This window comes from Myiozetetes cayanensis, unplaced genomic scaffold, assembly GCF_022539395.1.
Source record: "Myiozetetes cayanensis isolate MyiCay16 unplaced genomic scaffold, myiCay2020 scf2-11, whole genome shotgun sequence".
Lineage (NCBI taxonomy): Eukaryota > Metazoa > Chordata > Aves > Passeriformes > Tyrannidae > Myiozetetes > Myiozetetes cayanensis.
Window position 1 is genome coordinate 85,897,902 of NW_026087411.1, and position 20,261 is coordinate 85,918,162.

General features: G+C 36.8%; 1 protein-coding gene across 1 annotated transcript in view; it reads left to right on the plus strand.

The window, feature by feature from the left end:
• COL9A1 (collagen type IX alpha 1 chain) overlaps nt 1-20,261 on the plus strand; it is a 67,537-nt gene that overhangs the window by 36,002 nt on the left and 11,274 nt on the right. The window contains exons 20-32 of the mRNA XM_050314428.1: nt 1,519-1,572; nt 2,942-2,995; nt 3,717-3,770; nt 3,945-3,998; nt 4,116-4,169; nt 4,377-4,430; nt 5,517-5,561; nt 6,353-6,406; nt 6,517-6,570; nt 15,321-15,374; nt 16,123-16,194; nt 19,719-19,754; nt 19,861-19,905. Of these exons, the coding sequence (XP_050170385.1) occupies nt 1,519-1,572; nt 2,942-2,995; nt 3,717-3,770; nt 3,945-3,998; nt 4,116-4,169; nt 4,377-4,430; nt 5,517-5,561; nt 6,353-6,406; nt 6,517-6,570; nt 15,321-15,374; nt 16,123-16,194; nt 19,719-19,754; nt 19,861-19,905 (684 nt within the window). The remainder of the gene's footprint in view (nt 1-1,518; nt 1,573-2,941; nt 2,996-3,716; nt 3,771-3,944; nt 3,999-4,115; nt 4,170-4,376; nt 4,431-5,516; nt 5,562-6,352; nt 6,407-6,516; nt 6,571-15,320; nt 15,375-16,122; nt 16,195-19,718; nt 19,755-19,860; nt 19,906-20,261) is intronic.

The window sequence follows — 20,261 nt, forward strand, 5'->3', positions numbered from 1 at the left end:
GTGTTCCTTCTTATGTTTGATCCTGAAAAAAATATTCCGGGGACCCTGGTGCAGACAAAGTACTTGTGCAAGAGCCAGCTTCTGCTGTCTGAAAGACTTTTGGGAATCAATTCATTTAACTCAGTTTGGTACAGTTCTTCATCACCATGAAATAGCACAGTAGAATTAAAAAACAATTAAAGATTGACTTTTTTTTATTTTTAAAGCATTACTCACAACTTATCATTGTATCATCAGTTGTTGACCTTACAAACAAGCTTCAAAATAATTGTTTTTTTATTAAAATGTAGGATTCATAATATGCAGAAAGTGGTGTCAGATAGACAACCTATGGAAAAGAGGATGCTTTAGAGGCACAGATGGAGAGGCTGTAGATTCTATTGTGTTTTCTTTTATGTTCTTTACATGAGTGAATGGAAGGGATTAAGTATCCAGCATGTGCAATCCAACCTGTGTGTTACATTGACAAGAAGAGTTGCATGGTAGGCACCTCTGGGAGAGGTGTTGCTTTTGACAGCCAGTAGTGAATACCACAGTGTGCCTCCTTCCACCTCTGATCTTAGAAGCAGGATTATTAGACTGTGGTCGTCTCCCCAGTGGGCTGCTGTTGTCATTGTTGCATCATCATGATTTTTCTCATGTTTTGGGCTGAGAAGGCATTAACTATCCTGTGCAAGATTCCATGCAACTTTGTTAGTAGCAAGTAAAGGCTGCCAATGTAGAGTCTGGTTCAAGGAGTAGATTTGCCTACGCTGCGCTGAAGTGCCTGTAGTTATTTCATTAACACAGCTGTAGTGGGTTCTCCTTGTTGCAGAACAAACACATTGTGGCTGAGGGTTTGGTCTCTGTAAGGAGGAGACACCTTGTGTGGTTTCAGTCTCTCGGGAAAAAGATGAAATAGAAGCCAAATTTCCCATGAGACTGTATTTTGAAGGGGAGTGATAATAGTTATGACACATACAGGATATCTGCTGAGTTCAGTCTCTCCGCTATGGTAGGCATATAAACTTAGCGCTTCTAGGCTCAAAAACCTGTTTTGTTTGCCTCTGGAATTCTATAAAGTCTGATGGTACCTTTCTCCTGAATCTGTCCTGTACCCCACTGAGACAACTTAGCACTTTTGAAAATCTGACCTTCACGTGTTCCTCTCACACAAGCTGCATGGCGAGAGTGCTTCAACTCTGTGGTAATCAAGAAAAGAAATCAGTGGGGTTTTTAGCCCTTATGATTTTATATTTATATTTTATATTTATTTTATATCTATAATTTTTATTGTGGTTTTATAATTCAGCCAGATTGCTTTTTATTATTTTTAAAATCTTAAATTAGTAAAATATCACGTTACCATGTAAATTAAGTATTCTAATACAGCAACAGCTGTATTTCTCCTTTTATACCAAGAAAATAGTAAAATAAGCAGAAAGCAAGCATGTAGAACTCTTGAGTCTTCTGTCTGAAAACTAGGACAGTTCTGATGAAAACATTTAAGCATAATTTGAATATATTTTTCTTTCTCAGGGCATCCTAGGTATCAGAGGTATAACTGGTATAATGGGACCTAAAGGTACCAAAGTGAGTATTAATCTTTCTTTGCATAAAATGACCTATATTAAAAAAAAAAAAAGAAATACACCCCTGAATGTTTTTAAAGCTTATTTAAGCTTCTCCTTTATTTTCCCTTCATTTTCTCACTCCTGCCAGCTGTATTTCTCTAGCTGCTGTACTTCTCATTAGGAAGAAAGTCAGCTTGGTCAGTTCTGATTAGTAAGAGCACATGTGCTTTTCACGCCTTCCACTCTGATGGGATTTATAGTAATTATGCATCTGTGCAAGTATTGCAGTAAGCAAGATAGTAAGTTACAGCAGTTATAAACTACAGCATCTTTGATTTAAAGCTAAAATTTATTAAGTCCCTCCTTGATTTGCACCTTCTTAAAGCCTTTAGCTTTTATTGTCCCTTTTTTTCTATGATTTTTTATTGAGAGTTTGTTCTTTTTCCATTCTTTCTGTCTTGAACATCTCTGTCTTAAATTGCTGCCAGTGGAATTAATGTTTTTGTAATGTCATGACTTTGCTGGGTAATTTTCCCTCTTCATCAAAGTATTTCTAAGTGTTATTTCAAAACTGACTATTACCTTTCTAGTCTTGTGATCTTGCTAAATCTGTATGGTAAAAATTTTTGGAAGGAGTAGAATGTAGCAGTCCTGCCATTGTCTCTGTTTCCAGAACTGAAGTCATAGGAACTTTATCTTGTGATTGTCAAATTTCTCCTGATTATGAATCTTTTCATGAGTGATCCTTCCTAACCTCTTGGACAGATTTGCTAAGCTATTACTATCTTCCTTTGCTTTTTTGTCTTCTAAGTCTTCATAATTACTTGCCTATATTTTTGTGTTACTTTGTCTATTAAAAATATTTACTACATCTGTTTGACAAAGGAGTTCCACTTTTCTCTAAATCTTTTTTAAAATATTTTTTCTCTCCATTGAAATTTACTCACAGGATAGTGATTGTGTTGTTTCCTTGAAACGTATGTGATAAAAATAGTTACACTGCACTTCATGGTTTCTTCTCGCATCTTGATGATATTCTATTACGTGGTGAGAGATGTAGTGTTATTAAGGAAAACACAGACATTTTCTGAAGTAGTGTGTGAAGGTCTACTCATCAACATCCAATATGATTTTTTACAGAATGATCTAAATGTAATTTTTTGACTGATATTTTTCTGTAGTTAAAAAATATTTGCTTTTATAACTCCATAAAAAACAAGATAGATTAAGAAAAATTTACATTTTTAAATTTCTTTTTTCTTCAGTTGGAACTATAAAACCCCTCAGCTGTAGAGAATTTGCAGCTCCCAGCCAACCAGATGGATGCTTAAGTTGTTTGTGTTCCAGCAGTTCATTTTAATGTCTTGTGTTATCTACTTGCTTTGTAGGGAGCTCGTGGGCTTGACGGTGATCCTGGTCCTCAAGGTCTTCCTGGTGCGCCTGTAAGTAGAGTGTATGTTAACCAAACACTGCCCAGTTAGACACTAAGTCCTGAAACTTTGTGGCTGTGAATCAAAAAAGCCTCTGATTAATCCAGTTCTATTAATTTCCCACAGGTGAATAAATGATATTACAGTGATATCAAGCCTGTAATCTCTTAATATCCCCAAAGAATTGTGAAGTAGATGAACCCATTTTAACTTCTTAGTATGTTATGGTTACCTCTTCCTTCTGAGTGTTACTGTCTATTAGGGTGACTAGGAATCTTTCATGTATAAAGCTTGAACAAAACCTGTAAAGGGCAATTTGTGCCCTTTGGGGTTTTGTTGGAGGGTGTTTTTTTGTGTGTGTTTTGTTTGGGTTTGGGGTTTATTTTGAGTGGAGTGCTTTTGTTTGTTTGTTGTTTTTAAATTCTTCCCTGCTGCCATAGCTGGAATTTATGCTTGGAATAGCCAGTAACTCAGTGGGTTAAACAAGCAAGTGCAACATCCTTTGCTTTGGTAGACACTCCTGAAATCCCCAGGGATAGCTTGAGCTATGTTTTTTTAAAATGGAACTGTCAGCTGCAGTTTTAAGAAACTGCGTTTTTAAATGTAGTGTGAGTTTGAGATGTCTGCTTTAACTGAGTCTGAGTCGTACTTGTTGATTTTCTGAGAGTTTTAGCTAATAATTACATGGAAGTTTATTCCAGTTTTATTTCTAAAATAATTCTTTTTTCTGTAGGGGGATCAAGGACAGAGAGGTCCCCCAGGAGAGATGGGTCCAAAGGGAGAAAGGGTGAGCACAGACAAATTTTGACTCATATTGACTTGCAAATATTGGCTACTTAATACCATGTAAACACAGAGTATATTTGGTGGTCTCAAAGTAATACGTATCTGAATGTTGACATTCCTGTCATCTGTAATTTCAATGTGTTTAATTTTTAAAATTTTTTATTATTATTATTAGGGCCCTCAAGGTACAAGAGGAATAAATGGTCTCCCTGGGCCAAAAGGAGAGTCTGTATGTATATTTAATTTCTTAATTTGCTTCATGTGATGCTAATTTGAATATCAGTGATTGGGCAAAATCTCTCCAAAAATACATTAATTTTTTTTTCTTTTTTTTCTTTCTTTCAAGGGCTTACCAGGAGTTGATGGCCGGGAAGGGATCCCTGGAATGCCTGGAGCAAAAGTAAGGCACAGCTGGCATATGTCGGAGCTTTGGTAGTGCCCTAGATTTGTACACTCCCTAGTGGCTGCTACCTGTGGCTTTATGCACGTTTTTAGGGTAATTGAATGAAGTTTCCTATACCACAAAAGTATTCCAAATCTGTGTTGCAGAAATCAGATTTTCCCTTATGTTTGATTTGCATAAATTACAACTTAAAATGTTTTACAGGGTGAGCCAGGAAAACCTGGAGCTCCAGGTGATGCAGGGCTTCAGGGACTACCAGTAAGTATCAGGTATTCTACCTTTGCAAGGGAGGTTCAGTTCAAACAACAGAAAGGTCATGTATAGTTTAATTTGATGCTGATATTGGACTGTTTTAAGTGAAAATCTAATCAAAAGACCCAGGGAAAGTTATGTGTAATGGAAGGGGAAATTCTATTATATGTATCCAAAACTTTTGCACAAGAGCCTAGACCGCCTTATGGTGCCACTGTGAGGGACTTGATCTCACAAAACGTTTGTGGCCACTGTGCAACACACTTCTGGTGTTTCTCATATCTGAGACCCTGTGGACATTATGGTGTGACCCCACAATTAGAGCTGGTCTCATTGTACTGCCTGGGGCCAAACCCATTCCCAGGCCAAGCAGGAAAAGCTGACCTGCTAGTCTAACACACCTGAGATGAACAACCATCTTTTGATGGCACAGAACATCTGGAATGCATCACGCACATACTTTCGGGAGGGAGGGAGGGGCACAGGTAACAGGCATTGGAGTTTTCTTGTATATCCCCTGTGGTGAACTTGTAGGGAATCAGTAGTGCTTTATGGTCTCTTTTAGAAGGTAATCCTCATGCATTAACTAAATTTGAAAACTGTGCCAATTGTCAAAAGTTATATAGAAATCTCTTTAAAACACTGTGCTGTGAGGATGTAGTGAAGGAGCTGTATTAGAACTGGAAGTAAAGTTTTAATACTAAGTGAACTCTTCAGCTTGGAAAAGCTGATAAAAGCATGCCTGCTATGAACTGTTGCACAGAAATGAGGAGGAAATGAAATGTGTACTAAAAGTGTCTGTTAAACTATACTTCCAGCCTCAGCGTACAGGGACCAACAATCTATTTCCAGTCTAAGCCAGCAAAAGTCACAACTTCTCACTTTTCAATGCTCCTTTTGCAATTTTTGAAGGCAGAGTAATAACTCCTTATCTGTTACTTTGTAAACAGAAAGAATTCAAACTTGGTCTGTTATTGGAAAAAGAGCTTCAGTATCAAGTGAAAGGATTAGAAAAAGGCATGAGAGAGATGTTTTTTAACACCATTTTCAATGCCCTTAAAAACAAATAAATATAAATGCTATTTCTTTCAGGGTTTACCAGGCTCTCCAGGTGTGAAAGGTATTGCTGGCCCAAAGGTAAAACATCTTGAGTATTGACTTTCTTATAATACTGTATTTGTGCTTATCAAGTTCTAAAGTATTCAGTGAGATTGTACTAACTTCCTCTTGTGGTAAGAGACAAGCCTTTGTGAAGGAATTAAAGATACTTTTTAATCAACTCTAGTCCTGTGCATTTTCATGATTCTTGTGATACTTGGTGTGGTTTTCATGATTGCAGACATTAAATAATACCTAAACAAGGCTATTTCCTTTTGAATTTGTGGAATGCATTGCTAGAGGAGGCATGTGACACAGCTACCTCACTACAGTTGAAATGAGGGATCTTGTAATAAAAATAATATTTATAGCTGCCATAAGTTGATTCAATCACAGAGGTTGTTATCTCTGTTTAGGTACCACCAAACTGCAGCATCAATTCCAATTAAGCTTAAAAAGGTGTTGGATGAATGAGGCTATTAAATGTTTCAGACAATAGTGTTTGAGTTTAGTTGTAAGTAATAGAAAAAGAAAACTAGATTGAGACATGAATTTTGTCTGAAATTACATGGAATAATATTGCCTTCTGTGAGAGCAGCAATTAAATCTATTTGGGATTTGTCAACATGTAAACAACAAAGGAACTGAAATGTGAATTTTGAAAAAATAGAAGGAATTAGGTGGAAGTTGAAAGAAAACCAAAATAAAAGTAGAAGTTAAAAAATTAATACAGGCTGATTTTTTTATTCCTTTGCTTATTTTAATTTTTTATTTTAAAATGGAACAACAAAACATTGGCTTTCTAATATTTTTCATCTTCTGTCCAACAGGGTGATAGAGGTCCTCCTGGGGTGCCAGGGTTGATGGGAAATTCAGGTAAACAGGTAAAATTGTTAATCTTATTCAAAAGATCTAGAAAAATGAAATTTTTTTACAGTGTGCAAAAAAATTACTTTTCAAATCTGTTGCATTTCAAATTTGTTCCCCAAAACAGGGTCAACGGGGCCCAGAGGGAGAAGCAGGTCCAACAGGACCCCGGGGACCACCAGTAAGTGTGGAATAAATTTCTAATTGAGTGCATGCAATATTGCAGTGTCTCAAGTTAGGGTTGCTGGAAGCTACCCATGAGGTAAAATTATTATTCAGCACAAGTGATAATTTTTGAGGTAAATACTAGTTGTTCTTTATCCCTCCTCTGTACCAGGAGGATGTACTTTATCATATAGAGAAATACAGAAGCACATGTCCTTTGGTGAAAAGTTAGATTTTAAACCTTTGTTTATACTCTTCTTGTCTTTGTTTTTATATATGCCAAGTAAAAGCCCAAACAGAGGGAATGAGAGTGGTTTGTGACTAAAAGCTGTAACCAAACTTTTGTTCTTTCATTTCAACACTCTACTCCCGTCACTGGCATTGAAAAGCTTAAATTCACTGTCAGTAGATTACTTGCTCTTTTCTTTAACTGTTCTAGCCTCTTAAAGAAGCTTGTGCTTTATATTACAGTGCTCAGCTATATATGATGGGATTTTGAATTTTGGACTAAGTATTCAGAACATGACTTTTTTTTTTTGCTAGAACCAATTTCTAATGCACGCAGTGTGAACAGTGGGGCAAGATATGAGGGAAAAAGCTCTGTGTCCTGCCTTGTAAAGGAAATGACTAGGGACTGTCCTTAGCACACTTGGTCAGCTGGCCTGTTGTGGTTTGTCTTGATGCAGTTAAACTCCCTTAACACCCCTCATGTCTAAGAGCAGGCTGGGTGCAATCTGGTTGCTCGTGGGGAACAGTCTCTTACTTGTGTTCCCAGAACTGTTCTTGGGCATTATCTAGGAAAGTCCAGTTTGCCTGTGACAAAAGCATGACAAAAGGATGATGGTGGGATGATGCTTGTGCCTGTGCCCTTTCTGGTTGGCATTATGAATGTATCTGTAGTGGTGTGAAGTATAGCATTTATCTCTCATTGGAAACACTGATGCTGTAATTCTTTCTCTGGAGATTTTCCTTAACACTAGAAAGATTTGAAAGACTGGAGGAACTGCTGCTGGGCAGGTAGCCTGCTGCAGGACATTAATTTGCCAAGGCAAGTGAACAGATGACATTTACTAAGGCTCAGTTTTGAAGACAAAGGACAGCTGGTTACTAGAGAGTCTGTTGGGTACTGCTTTCTGGTTCTCTCTAGAGTGGACCTGATGTGGTTTGAAGCTGCATAAGGCTGATCTGATTTTCCTTTGCTGTTAATCCTTCTGTGAGGGATGAGAGGGTCAGTGATCTGAAGAAAATTTTCATGTACCAGAATTCACTCTGATGACTTTAAGCAAAGCTCCAGGCTCTATTAGCAACTACTTTTTCAAGCTTTTCTCTTGCCACTGATGCCTAGGTATAGTTTCCTGGAATTTTCTGAGCTTCTGCTGTCATACCATGACACAAGTTTTACTCGTGCAGTTGCAGGGTAATTCTCACACAGGGTTTGGTGAGCTACTGTCAGTGATATATTTGTGAGGTCAGGAAATCTTCTCTGAATTACCTCCTAAACATGCACCAGCAGTCAGCCAAGTAACAGGTTTGGTTTTCTTCTGTTTCCTTCTGTAGTTTGAGTTATCGTGTGCTAAAGGCATGAGATCACATTATTTTGGACTGAGTCTCTGTATGAATGCTGTGTCCACAGCTACTTAAGGATAATACAAAAATGGGACTGTATGAGCATATACTTACTAGGATATTAAGTATATACAGCTATCTGCAGCCTCCCAAATACCCAACTTGCAAACATTTATTTTTGTTCTTTGTTGTTTAAAGTGTTGAATAAACTAGAAAAAGTTTTCAGCCCTGCTCTTCTTAGGCTGATACTGTATACTTGTGACAGGAACAAGAATTATGATTGAATCAGACCAAAGTAATTGCCCACTCTTGATAATGCACTGTAATCTGCTAAACTATGCTTTTAATCCTTTCAATGTGAACATGTATTTACAAAATCAGCAGTCCGTAGAACAGGGGTTGACACACAAGGTTAATTATTAGTAACCCTGTAGATGGACAGAAATACTTAATGCAGATTAAATACAATGATTTTTCCACTTATCACTCTAGAGACCTGCAAGACATCTTGATACCTTGCCTTTATTTTCTCTGTATTTACAAAGTGCACTCATTATGGAAAATATGTAAACATTAGAAGAAAAGCATAGAAAGAAAAAACTTCAGTTCAACACAAAATGGAGAAAGGAAGTAAATTACTGGTTATAAAGTAAATGAAACATCAACCAATAATCTGTTTCTCATCCATAGTTCCTTTAAAGCTATCAAGAACCTTGAATATATAAGCTTCCTTTTACTTAAGACTACAGGCAGCATGTGACAGGAATAACTTTCTGGTTTTTGGGAACACTTTACACAAGAAATGGGAATGATCAGGGTGTTTTTTTGTTTAGGAAGGACAGAGGGTTGAACTATTGGAATTCAGAGAGCTTTGGTCTAAGCTGAGTTGATATTTATTTTCAGGGCAGCATAAAGAGTGTTTTCTGCAGTATGTACATGTGGCAGATACATTTGAGCCTTTAGCTTTTAAAACTCTGTCCTTAGATTTCTAGGAAAAAAAAATAGTCCACTGGTTGAATAATTCTACATGCCATGATTTTCAAACTTCTCAAACTAGAAAATTTGAAAATAAATTCGAGAAAAGCTCTTATAATTGATCTAAAGAGAATTTTTCTTGATTTTTCCCAGATTTTTGAATTTTCTCACAAATTTTACACTCAGTAGTTTTTGACCAAAGTTGTATAACCACTTTCAAAGCCTGAGGATTTTATCGTTACTATTCAGGTATTTTTCTTGCCCTTTTCCTGCTTATTTTGAATTATCCCCTTTACCACTCACTTTAGTTCTTTTTTTTTCTCATTTATCCCTTTGTTCCATTTCACTCTTGGTATAAAAGACTCAGGTAAAGGTCAAAAGGGGCTAGGCTTTTTCCTTGGAGCAGGACAAAACTTTGATGTTTTGCAGGATATGGGGAATTTCAGTCCCTTAATGTATTTGCTGCACAGCAAGAGCAACATGAGATCCTCTTCATTTTTTCATTTCACTTACCCATGTTCTTCATATTGCAACTGGGGCAAGACAGCATGGCTGGTATCTCCAGGAGGGCCAGAACTGTAGAGGAAAGGACCTCTGGTGAAGGTTTGTTGAGGGGATAACAAGGCTGACTCTGCTAATAGGGGCAGCAGGCTGGTATCTACACTAGGGAAAACAAACATACCTACATTTCTGTTATATTTAAAAATCACCTGGCTTTTCAGGTTTATATACTTGCAAAAGACAACTTTTTGAAAGAAATGTTTCACTTCAACTAGTGTGTAGTTTTTTGAAAAGTTACGCAATGAAGCACTATGAACAGTGACTCTGTGGAACAAATTAATGCTGCTGTACTGTTTATCAAATAACCTGTAGAGTCCTCTGGCATAAATAATGTTATTTCAGTCTTATTTCCTTTGTTAAACTATGTTGGAATGTAGCTGGGAAAGTATTTGTTACTGTTATTAAATGTTTGAATACAAAATGACTAGCTCTTAAAACTAGGCAAAATCATGTGTTGGGGCGATCTTCCCTCACTTTCTACCTCTAGGAGAAAATTACTTTAAAAAGTATCATTTTAGTCTATTATTGCTTTTACTTAGAAAACTCCAACCGACAGCAGAGGAGGGGGGGAAGTTGCTATTCATCTGTTCAGTAAATGAGAGAAACAACTGGAGCAACATGGAAATTTTGCCTTTTCTTTCTAAATGAAACATATACTCCATTCCACTCTAATTGTTTTCATGGTTAACCTTATGTTTGCTTCACATTAGTCTAACCAATCCAAGTAATTACCAAACTCTCTTCTGATTGCAATCTTTCTAAATCAATCACAATGGCAGGTGGCCCAAAGGAAGGAATTCTCAAATACAGGAGTGTCATTCCTAATCAGTGGATTTTAGCCATACTCCCTAAGCTGCTTAACAATTTTCTTTCATATTTGCTGAGATTTAGTAAGATTTAATTGTTCATAATGTGTCTGCCAAAAATACTGACTCTGCTTTTTCATCATTTGCTTTTCTTCAGCTATTCCATGTTCAATTTGTAAACATTTGGAGAATGTGTACCTCACCCAATGGTTTTGCAGAGAGCTTAAAACATTTAAGTAACTACTTTCAAGTTCAATACCTGCCTAGCAAATTGGGCAAATTTGACGTATCTGCAGGCCAGCACATATATGTTGTTTTGTAATTAGGATATAGTTTTCCCAACATCAGCAACAGAGGTTAAATATTCAGCTGCCTAAGATTTGATACCATAACCCCTCTGAGAAACTTCTGAGGGGCCCTGGTCAGCTGGGCTGACTTACTCTCTTACTCTTTGGAGGTGCCTTTGTCTCATGCCTGGAGAGTACCTTGGATTTAGTATTAAAATATTGGACAACCTAAAGTTAGAGGAGAATGCTGTTTCCAGCATCTTAAGTTACTTTCAGCTAAATTAATTTTCTGGTCTTCAGTGATATTTTTTGCTTACCTATGCTGAAATGTAACTTTGGTTACCATAACAGTATAACTAAAATGTAGCTTTTCTATCATATTCTTTTTACATGACCGCATCTGAAATAATGGGTCACTTTCTGCAGTTGGTATGTCCTTGTCTCAGTTTATAGGGTAGGTTTAGGTATTAGTGGACATGTTTAGTATCTGTAATTTCATAGGTGTTCCACAAGCGGTGTCATAGTTTATATTTAAAGTACAGCTGGAGGGTTAACTCGCATTACACAGTTTGTAGCAGACTCAAAAGCAAAAATTGCATTTCCATCTTGCCAGGTACAGTTTTTATCCAGTAAACCTAAGTCTCTGTATGAATGTGGCTGAACTTTCTGACCTTGCCCAGTTCCACAGTGTGGTTTGTACAGGGTAGCACTTTTTCTCCCTCACTTGCAGACTACATACCCCAAACAAACCTGATAAGATCCAAGTCTTTCCAGTTCTCATACTATCCACCCTGTCTTTCCAAACAACGTGGCCAAGTTCTTGTCTGCTACATATCTGTTTACCCCTCCACTTCAACAACAACAACTTTCTTTGACTTCTGACCTCTGGAGGTCAGCAGATATCACAGTGTTGGCTTCTTCTAAGCAGCGTAAACAGTAACCTGGGTAAAAATTGGATTTGTTGTGGACTTAGTGTACTAAAACCAACCTAGATTTCAGTTAACACTGTAGACACAGAACGAAAGGTCTCTGTCCTCTATACTTGACCAGAGTACCACCTTTGAAGAGAATGGCAGCTAGTAGCTTGTTGCTTGTTGTTGCTTGTGCCCAAAGCATGGCAAACATGACGTGCTCTTACCAAAATCCAGGGCAGTACGATTTAGTTATTACTTTGAGAAAGTTGAAATGGTACATTTAAAATCTCAGAGAAAATCAGTTGTTTATTTACTCTTCTATCAAATACTAGTTTATATTCTTGGATGCTTTTCAATACTATACTGAGGGTCAAAGAAGAATCCTGTTGATACTTTTCATGGATAAATCCTTGAACTGAATAATCCCTCTGAGATTTTTATATGAAAAATTTTGATAAGTTAAAGTCTCACAAGCATATAATTGATAAATGGGTTACATTTTGTGAAAGACTTTGAATATGAAGTTTTAAAAAGTCCAAAATGTACTTTATTTCTTTTACACTGCACAAACTTAATTCTCTATTGAATTATCTCCTGTTGAATTATATCTCTTATTGAATATACTAAAATTGCTATGACATATACTATTAAACAATTTTTTAAGTAGAGAAGAGTTTATCACAATATACACTGTGGATTACCTGTCAGGCAGTTCTGATCAGTATTTCAATTACTTGGGCAGCTAAGTGAGATGCAGATTACTTCAGGTGTATTCTTGTTCTTGTTCCACTCAAATGATGAACAAGAAATCAATAAACCAGTGGCATTGGTTTAGCATGAGAAGGCATTCTGAAACTGTTTGTGAGAATTCTACAAAAGCATCCTATTCAAGATGCCAGTGAGGATAAAAACCATTCCAGACAAACTAAAGGATGATCTACTGTAAATCCTGTAATGTCTTTTTATGTATGTTACATTCAAAGGCTGAATATAGATCTAATAGAACTGTGAGAGAGACATTAAGTCTTTCATTGATCCAGCAATCCTTTCTTGGAACAAAGGGAAGGTAGATTTGTTAACTTACCACTCTGCCTGTGCCTTGCTGGGAGAATGACCCTATCCTCAGCAGTACTCAAACGCTAAGTGATAGTGTACTTAACAGAAATCAATTATCTACTCTGTTAAAGTACCAGAGCAGTCCTGGAACATGCTTGTGGTCTACTCAGTCTAACATCATGGGCTGAAACAACCTGTAGGCAGTGACCAAACTTTGCAGTGCTGCAGGGGCTATTTGTAGTGATAGTCTGCATACTGTTAAAGGCGTGGAACATTTACCAACATGTTTGGAAGTCAGTCTGTCTCAGCTCACTCTAAACTAGTGTTAAAATTGCATAAAATGATACAGATTCTGGTTGTCTTTTTGTTAAAGCCAGTGTAAGATGCCCATTGATTTGTGGGTGGCCTGAAACTATGCACTGTTATACAGAGGCTGCTGTGTAAGAAAGGTGGGCTGAGGGCATGGCAAAACTGCCTATGAGTGACTTACAGTACAGAGGAACATTTCATCTCACCAAGTACAGATGTCAACAGCTGAACCAGTTATTACAGAAACCATCCTGTAGGCTGTGAAGAAAACTTGGGTGCTTCTAGGAACAGGACTTCTGAAGTATTTTAAAATGTTTAGGTGAGGACATCTTAAGATGCCTTTTTTTCTTCATCCACTATGAAGGGAATCACAAGTAACTAGCCCAATGTAAATCCTATCCTAGGGCAATTGCAGTCAGGTAACACTTGGAGGAAGCTTTGCAGTCTTTCTAGTTGTGCCACAGACCACCAGGATTCCTGGTTGTTCTTTGGACCACAGTTCATCTATTGCTTGCTGAAACAAAACTGCACATCTTGCAGTGGTGGTCCTTAGTTTGAGGTAATCTGTACTGACAGACATAATGCCAGTGTTTACGGGAAATTCTATGCATTATTATTCCGTGGAATGCAATGGAAGATTTTTCTTGACTTTTGTAGGACCAGCAGAACCTTTGTACTTGAGAGGTTTATTATATTATTTTAACTCTGTGGAAGGTGACATTGCTTTTGTTTTATTGCTGTATAGCAATGACTGTTACGATATATATAAAAAACCAAGTTTCTAATGCTGATCATAATTTTAATCCTCTTTCCTGCATCAGAAATGTATTAGTATTCCAGGTCAGAGGCATAGTACAGAATTACTTGACTAAATAAAAGTTTAATGCATCTTCTGGGTTGTAAGATAAAGGTGATTCATGGGGTCTTTTTTTATCATAAAAGAGCTCCTAGAAATTATTCAAAGTGCTTTAAAAAAATAGTTATTTTAACACCATAGAATATTTTGAAGGAAATTAATTGAAAAGTCTGTTTATGTTTTCTTCTGTGATCTCTCCAGGATACCTAATTATTTCTTAAATTGTAGAGTTAGTTTTCCTAAGCTTGTGTGAGAAACTGTCATTGCTTTTATGACCTGGTGTAAAAGACCATGTCTGCCATCTCCTTTTATTGTTCAGTACATCAAAATATCTGTCTTATTATGAAAAAAAACCTGTATTTAAAAATTTCTGTTGTATACAGCACTAGAATGCTTAGGTCTGAGTTTATTCACATTTTTGTGAGTTACGTATATATATGTAAATATATAACTTAGAAACAGTTATATATATAACTGTTTATCTACTTACGTATCTAATAACTTTAATTCTTGATAGTTTATGATCTTACATGCTATGTTATGCTTTTATAGCAAATACCCCTTATGTATTCACACAGTGGAAGTAAGAAAACTGTCTCAAGTGACACTTAGGCTTGTATTGGAACAGGAATATATCTGTACAGGTGAGAGTAAAGGTATAAAACTTACTGAGGTGTTATGGAAGGTTTAATAATAAGAGACAAAACCCTTTGAAAAAGGTACTTTAGTTCAAAAAACATTGAAAGTCTTTGAAAATTGAACTCAATATCAAGTTTACCCAGAGTATATATTCAAATGCATGCACGAAAAGGTGGATTTGTTACACTGATGTGAATATGATGATCTGAATGGATAAACATGTCTCAAGTGAAGATATAAAGATCTAGTGAAATGCGTATTTATGCTTATCACTAATATGAAGGGGGATTTTTAAAGGTAAACCTTCCCTGTAACAGTCTAGACTTTTTTTTTGAACTTAAATGAGTTTGTTAAGAATGACTTTTGCATACATACACTTTTCACATTTGTCCATTGTTCACGTGGGATCACAAGCTTTTAAGTATGTGGTCATGTAGGAGTTCAGTTGATGAAACTTAGCAAAAGCCTGAAGCTGAGTGTGCAGTTGTCTTAGTGAGGTAAATATGTTTGCAACAGGTAACTCTCAGCTGCGATTCCATGAAGGGAACTTCATTGTGCGTAATAACTCAGCAGAATGAGTTAGTTGAATCATTTAATGTCTACTAAATATTACATGCCACTGTTAACTAAAAATGTTTTCACTGTTTTTAATGCACGTGATATTTTTGCTCTAGTAAACAGAAGTTTAAAACCAACTCCTAGGTAGTTTAATTCACTAAACAAGAAAAAAAAATGATACTTTATTCCTTGTTCACAGAAAATATTTCAGAAAGTAATGTTTTCCTATTTTCTATCAGGGTAGCAGAGGGGAGCCAGGTCCTGCAGGTCCTCCAGGTTTACCAGGGAAATTGGTAAGCAGTTTTTTTCCATATTCAGTGCTCTTGTTTACTTTCAAGGAACTGTGGTATCATCTGGAACTACACTTACCCATTTATCCATGCAGGGTACTGGTAACAGCAATGAAACCAGTGACGGTTGACTTTCTTTTTCAGTCCTCTGTGACTGTGCTAATATTAGAAAAAGGTATATGGAGATGTGTGTGACATCTTCTTAAAAAAACCCATGAATCATATGATACGAAAAACTGAGTTGCACAGTCCTGTGTGGGCTGTGTATACTTGGGAACCAGAGCAGTGAAAGACCAGCCTTCTGCTAACAGCTACATGAAAATAATGAATGGAGCAGATTATGAATGCCACCTTTTACCAGAGCTCCAGCAGTGTTTACATAGTATCAATCAGAAGCATAGCTGGGGAGATCTTGGCTGAAAGAGCCTACTGTTACAGAGGAATGCACAAATGGCAGACTGCAAGATCTTGGGAAGTATTTTTAAGAAAACCAGACTGTCAGTGGGGGACTGGAGGGTAGAAAACCCTGTAAGCCATTTCTGTTCTGATTATCAGCAATAAATTAATAATAAAATGTTGTTTGAGGTGCTGTACTTTGGATCAACTCTATTTGCATCAGATAATCCTCTTTCATCAAACTAAGTCTGTTCTGGGAATAAGGTTTTGCCCCATCTGCTTGTCAGGGTATGACCTTTAGTTGTTCATTCTAAACCAGATTGGCTAAACTTACATCCTTGACTTATTTTCACAGGGTCCCCAGGGTAATATTGGACTTCCTGGACTGCCTGGTCCTCCAGGCCTACCTGGTAGTAAGGGTGACCGGGTAAGAAATGCACACATACATCCAGGTTGCAGTTTGATGTCAGGAGTAAACACAATAGTTTGAGCACTGTTTCCAGTTTTTATATAAATTAATGTCTGTTTCCTTCCTTTTATGTACATGTGTTAACTACTTGAAAGTGATACTCTAGGTACCCATTAACTAATTGTAGCTCATAAAGTGTCTGAATCATTTAAAGACCTAAATCATATAGCAAATCATTGACAGCCAGATCTGAAATTGTAAGTCAGGGTCTCTGGTCACTGTAGAGCTTTGGAACTTCAGACCTAGTCTGCGGTTGAAAAATACCTGTATAAGTTCTTCTTCCAATATTTCTGGGGGAGGGAAGAACTTGGTCCTCGGAGTCTCACATAACTGCAGAAGGTATCTTTCTTTGCTCGGTAAATATCAGTGAAGACAGTACATAAACCCAAAAGTGTTTCTTAGCTTGGATTAGGAGACTGCAGAGAATGGAACTCACTCACCAAAATTCAGATGTACTGGTTATAGAAATAGTCAGTTCTATACTGTTTCATCCTTCTTACTTGAGGCATCTACTTTAGTATTAAATGAATTACACTTGTTAAGGGCCTCTTACTTTCCACTGAAAATCAAGGAAGTACAGGACTCCTGGTCAGACATAGGTATCAGTGCTATGAATGTCTTAGTTGAACAGAGTAATCAATCCTGCCCCTGGTGTGCTCCCAGTATACATCACAGGGCTGCTAGATAGGGCTCACACTTGTTTTCAGCATTTTTTAAAAGCTGCTCAGATACTTAAAAATAAGTTTCTAAGTCTTTGATGCTGTTGAGGAAGTTTTTCATGTTTGTTTGGTTTTGTTTGGTTTTGTTTTAATGCTGAGATCAGGAACACGTTTCTAGTCAAATGTAAGTATTGACATAAAGCAGTCTCTTTTCGTTAGATTGGTAACGATTCATACTTTAGAATTCTTCAGAGGGAGATTGAAGCTACCTGAGTAAACAAATGTGGAAGGAAAATAAATAGTCTTTGTTGAGTGCTAATAACCTCCATCCAAAGGTGCCTGATTTTCCTCATTTGCTGTATAAAGGGTCTGGACCTTCAGGATAAAAAGCAGAACGTAGATGCTGTATACAGACCCAGAGAGATTCAGGTGTCTGCTTATCTAACTGGCAGAGGACAGTAAATTATTCCCGGAGCTTTTTTAAAATCCTAGGGTCAGTTTAATGCCCTGTGCAAATACCTTGAAGTCCAAAAGTATATGCTAGCAATTATCTCATCTTGTGATTGCTTTTTAGCTTTCCTGGTTTTAGACAAGTGTCCACTTGTATCCTTGATTCATATTTTTTTTTCTTCAGTTGCATGGAGGTTGGAGTGAATTTTCTGGGTCAGGCTTAGCATGGCTGCAGCTTTGCAAGCAGCACTGATCTGCAGTATGTATTCCAAGTCACAAGCCTGGAGAGCACTGTGCCACTTTATCCTTCCCTTCAACTCTTGCAACTGCGTCAGTCTTATACAGAGGCAAACAACCTTGTCAGGATTTGGAAAGATTTTGGTATCTCTGTAGCTTGTTAACCCTAGTCTTTTGGTCAACCCCTGCTAGTAGTAAGTTCCTGACTGAAGCAACATTTTTTCCCTTTCTGATTTCAAAACTTCGTGGTTTTCTACACTGAGATCAGTCCTATGAAGTCCTATTGTAAGCTATATGTGCATTATAAGAACTCATGTAAATAGCAGTCAGAAGCCAGAAGAACTCACAAATTTGGTATTTCAGTAGTCATTTTTGATTCCAAATCTGATAAATATAGGGTACTCTATGCTGACACCTTGTCAACATGCAAGTGATGACTACTTAAAGAATGAAACATCACCAAAGAAATCATCATCAGAGGTGTTTTTATTGAAGTAAAATGTAAAAGTGAAATTTGACAAAATTTGAATGCAGGGTTCACTATTTCTGATTCACATATTTTTGATTTGATTTTAGACGCTCTGGTTCTGTCTATTTTAGTAAAGCTAAACTTTGGCTTGGCACCAAGCCAAGTGCCAGACCTCGGCACTGGAACACAATCCTTTATGCTTCTAAATAGTTAAAGTAACCCCTAGTACAGTTTTGGATGATGCTGACAGTTTTGCAGACAATTTTTGGATATGATTTGAGAGAGATTTTTGCAAGTAGATAAGCAGTATGTCAAGAAAAGTGAGTTTTTTTCATAGTTTGACATCTTGCCTTATTGTCTCCTTTGAAATTTTGGGAGTCAATATAGAATAGATTCAGATAGTTTCAGCTGTGATTTTTGTGTTTGCTAATACAAACATTACAGGCCAAGGTTTCCAAAAGAAGAGTAAGTGGAGAAAAAGAATCTTCCAACTGATGTTAGGTTGGAAATCAATGTCTTTTTTGTGTGAGTAATTGGAAAACCTTAGTAAGGCACAATGTTGAGAACACTTCAGACAAAATAGTTTCAGTGTTGTGTGACAAAGTCGGAATGTTAAATAGTTCTGTGATTTATGCTGTTCAGCTTTGTGAATAATTTAGTGTTGGCTCTTCATTCTCAAGAACACGAGAACAAGTCTGAATTCATTAAATTATAAATGTCAGACTGGTCTATGTGCCTATATGTTATGTGAATTAAATGACTCTCTAAAATGGGAGAGAAAATGCTGTATCTCTGTTTTAGAAAAAAACAAACTTTGTGCACAGTTATAGTTCTTTTGGAATGCATATGTTTGAACATGCACAGACTTAAAGACCATTAAGGGTGATGTGAATGCTTTTCTAACAGAACACAAATACCAAGATTTTCTTAAACTATACAGTGTTCTACAAAATAAATAATTTTAGCATAGAAACAAATTATGTATGTTTGCAATGAATCAGGTCATTAATTTATTCCTCTTTGGTTCCTGCCTGTCCACGCAGGTACATTTTGTTGCAGAATTCTAAGATGAGACATGAAAATGTTATTATTTAAAAAAAAAATGGAACATCAACTTTAAGACACAAGCCCTTCAGCTTTGACTGCAATGGTCAGACTTCTAGACACAGTTTTGCTAAAGAACATTGAGAATTAAACAGCAAGCAAGACAAGATTGTGACTGCATTTGTGGGTGTCTCTCTGGTTATCCCCATTAGTCAGGCTAGTATAGCTTACAGCAATATGGAACACATAATAGTGCTAGAAAAAGCAATACACTTGCTGGATTTTTTTACCTATATCTTCTAAGCAATTTGCAGAGCAGAGCTGTAGCAGCTGCCAAGAGCATCTGGCACATGAAGTTTGACAGTCAGAATCTGTATTGTCCTGTGTGGCAGTGTATTATATGTTCCATACTAGTTCCATACTTGCCTTTAGTCCGTCACTAAATTACACAGTAAGATTTAAGTGCTTTCATTGTCATTCTCAAAAATTCACAGCTTTAAAGGTCTCTTGTATTAATGCTGGATCGTAGGGAGGATTGAAGAACATTTAGTATGCTTTTGAACCTGCAGTTTGAAATTCTCAATGCCTTTTTTATTTTTTATTTTCAATCTTTAACCTTTTAGGGTTCAGTGGGCGAACCAGGACCTAAGGGTGAACAAGTAAGTCATGTTAAAAATCATGGAACATTAAAGTCACTCTACTAAATGCCACAGTACATTATGCTGACTAATCTGAAGGCTGACAGTGTGTCTTTCTTTGACATAGGGTGCACCTGGAGCAGAAGGAGATGGAGGAGAAAAGGGTGACTTAGTAAGGCGTTATTTTTTTCTTTACCTGATATAATATTTTGTTGTTGTAAATTAAGACTTTGTTGGAGTGCTTCAAGCACATGGTTTCATCATTGAAAGTCACATTTCAGTTTTATACCAACTGGAGCAGTTCTGTTGGCCTAGTCTATTCTTGCTATTTGAAAAGAACTCTAAAATATACATGTTCTATTAGGTGTATAATATAGTACAGACTACCTTGCAGGAAGGCTGTATGTGTGTGTATATATAAACATGGATACGTTTGTAGAGACAGATTAACTGTTTATATATGAATATACGTGCACACACAGATAAATTCTTGATGTTTGAAGCAGGAGGTAGTTTAATTCAGGTGAA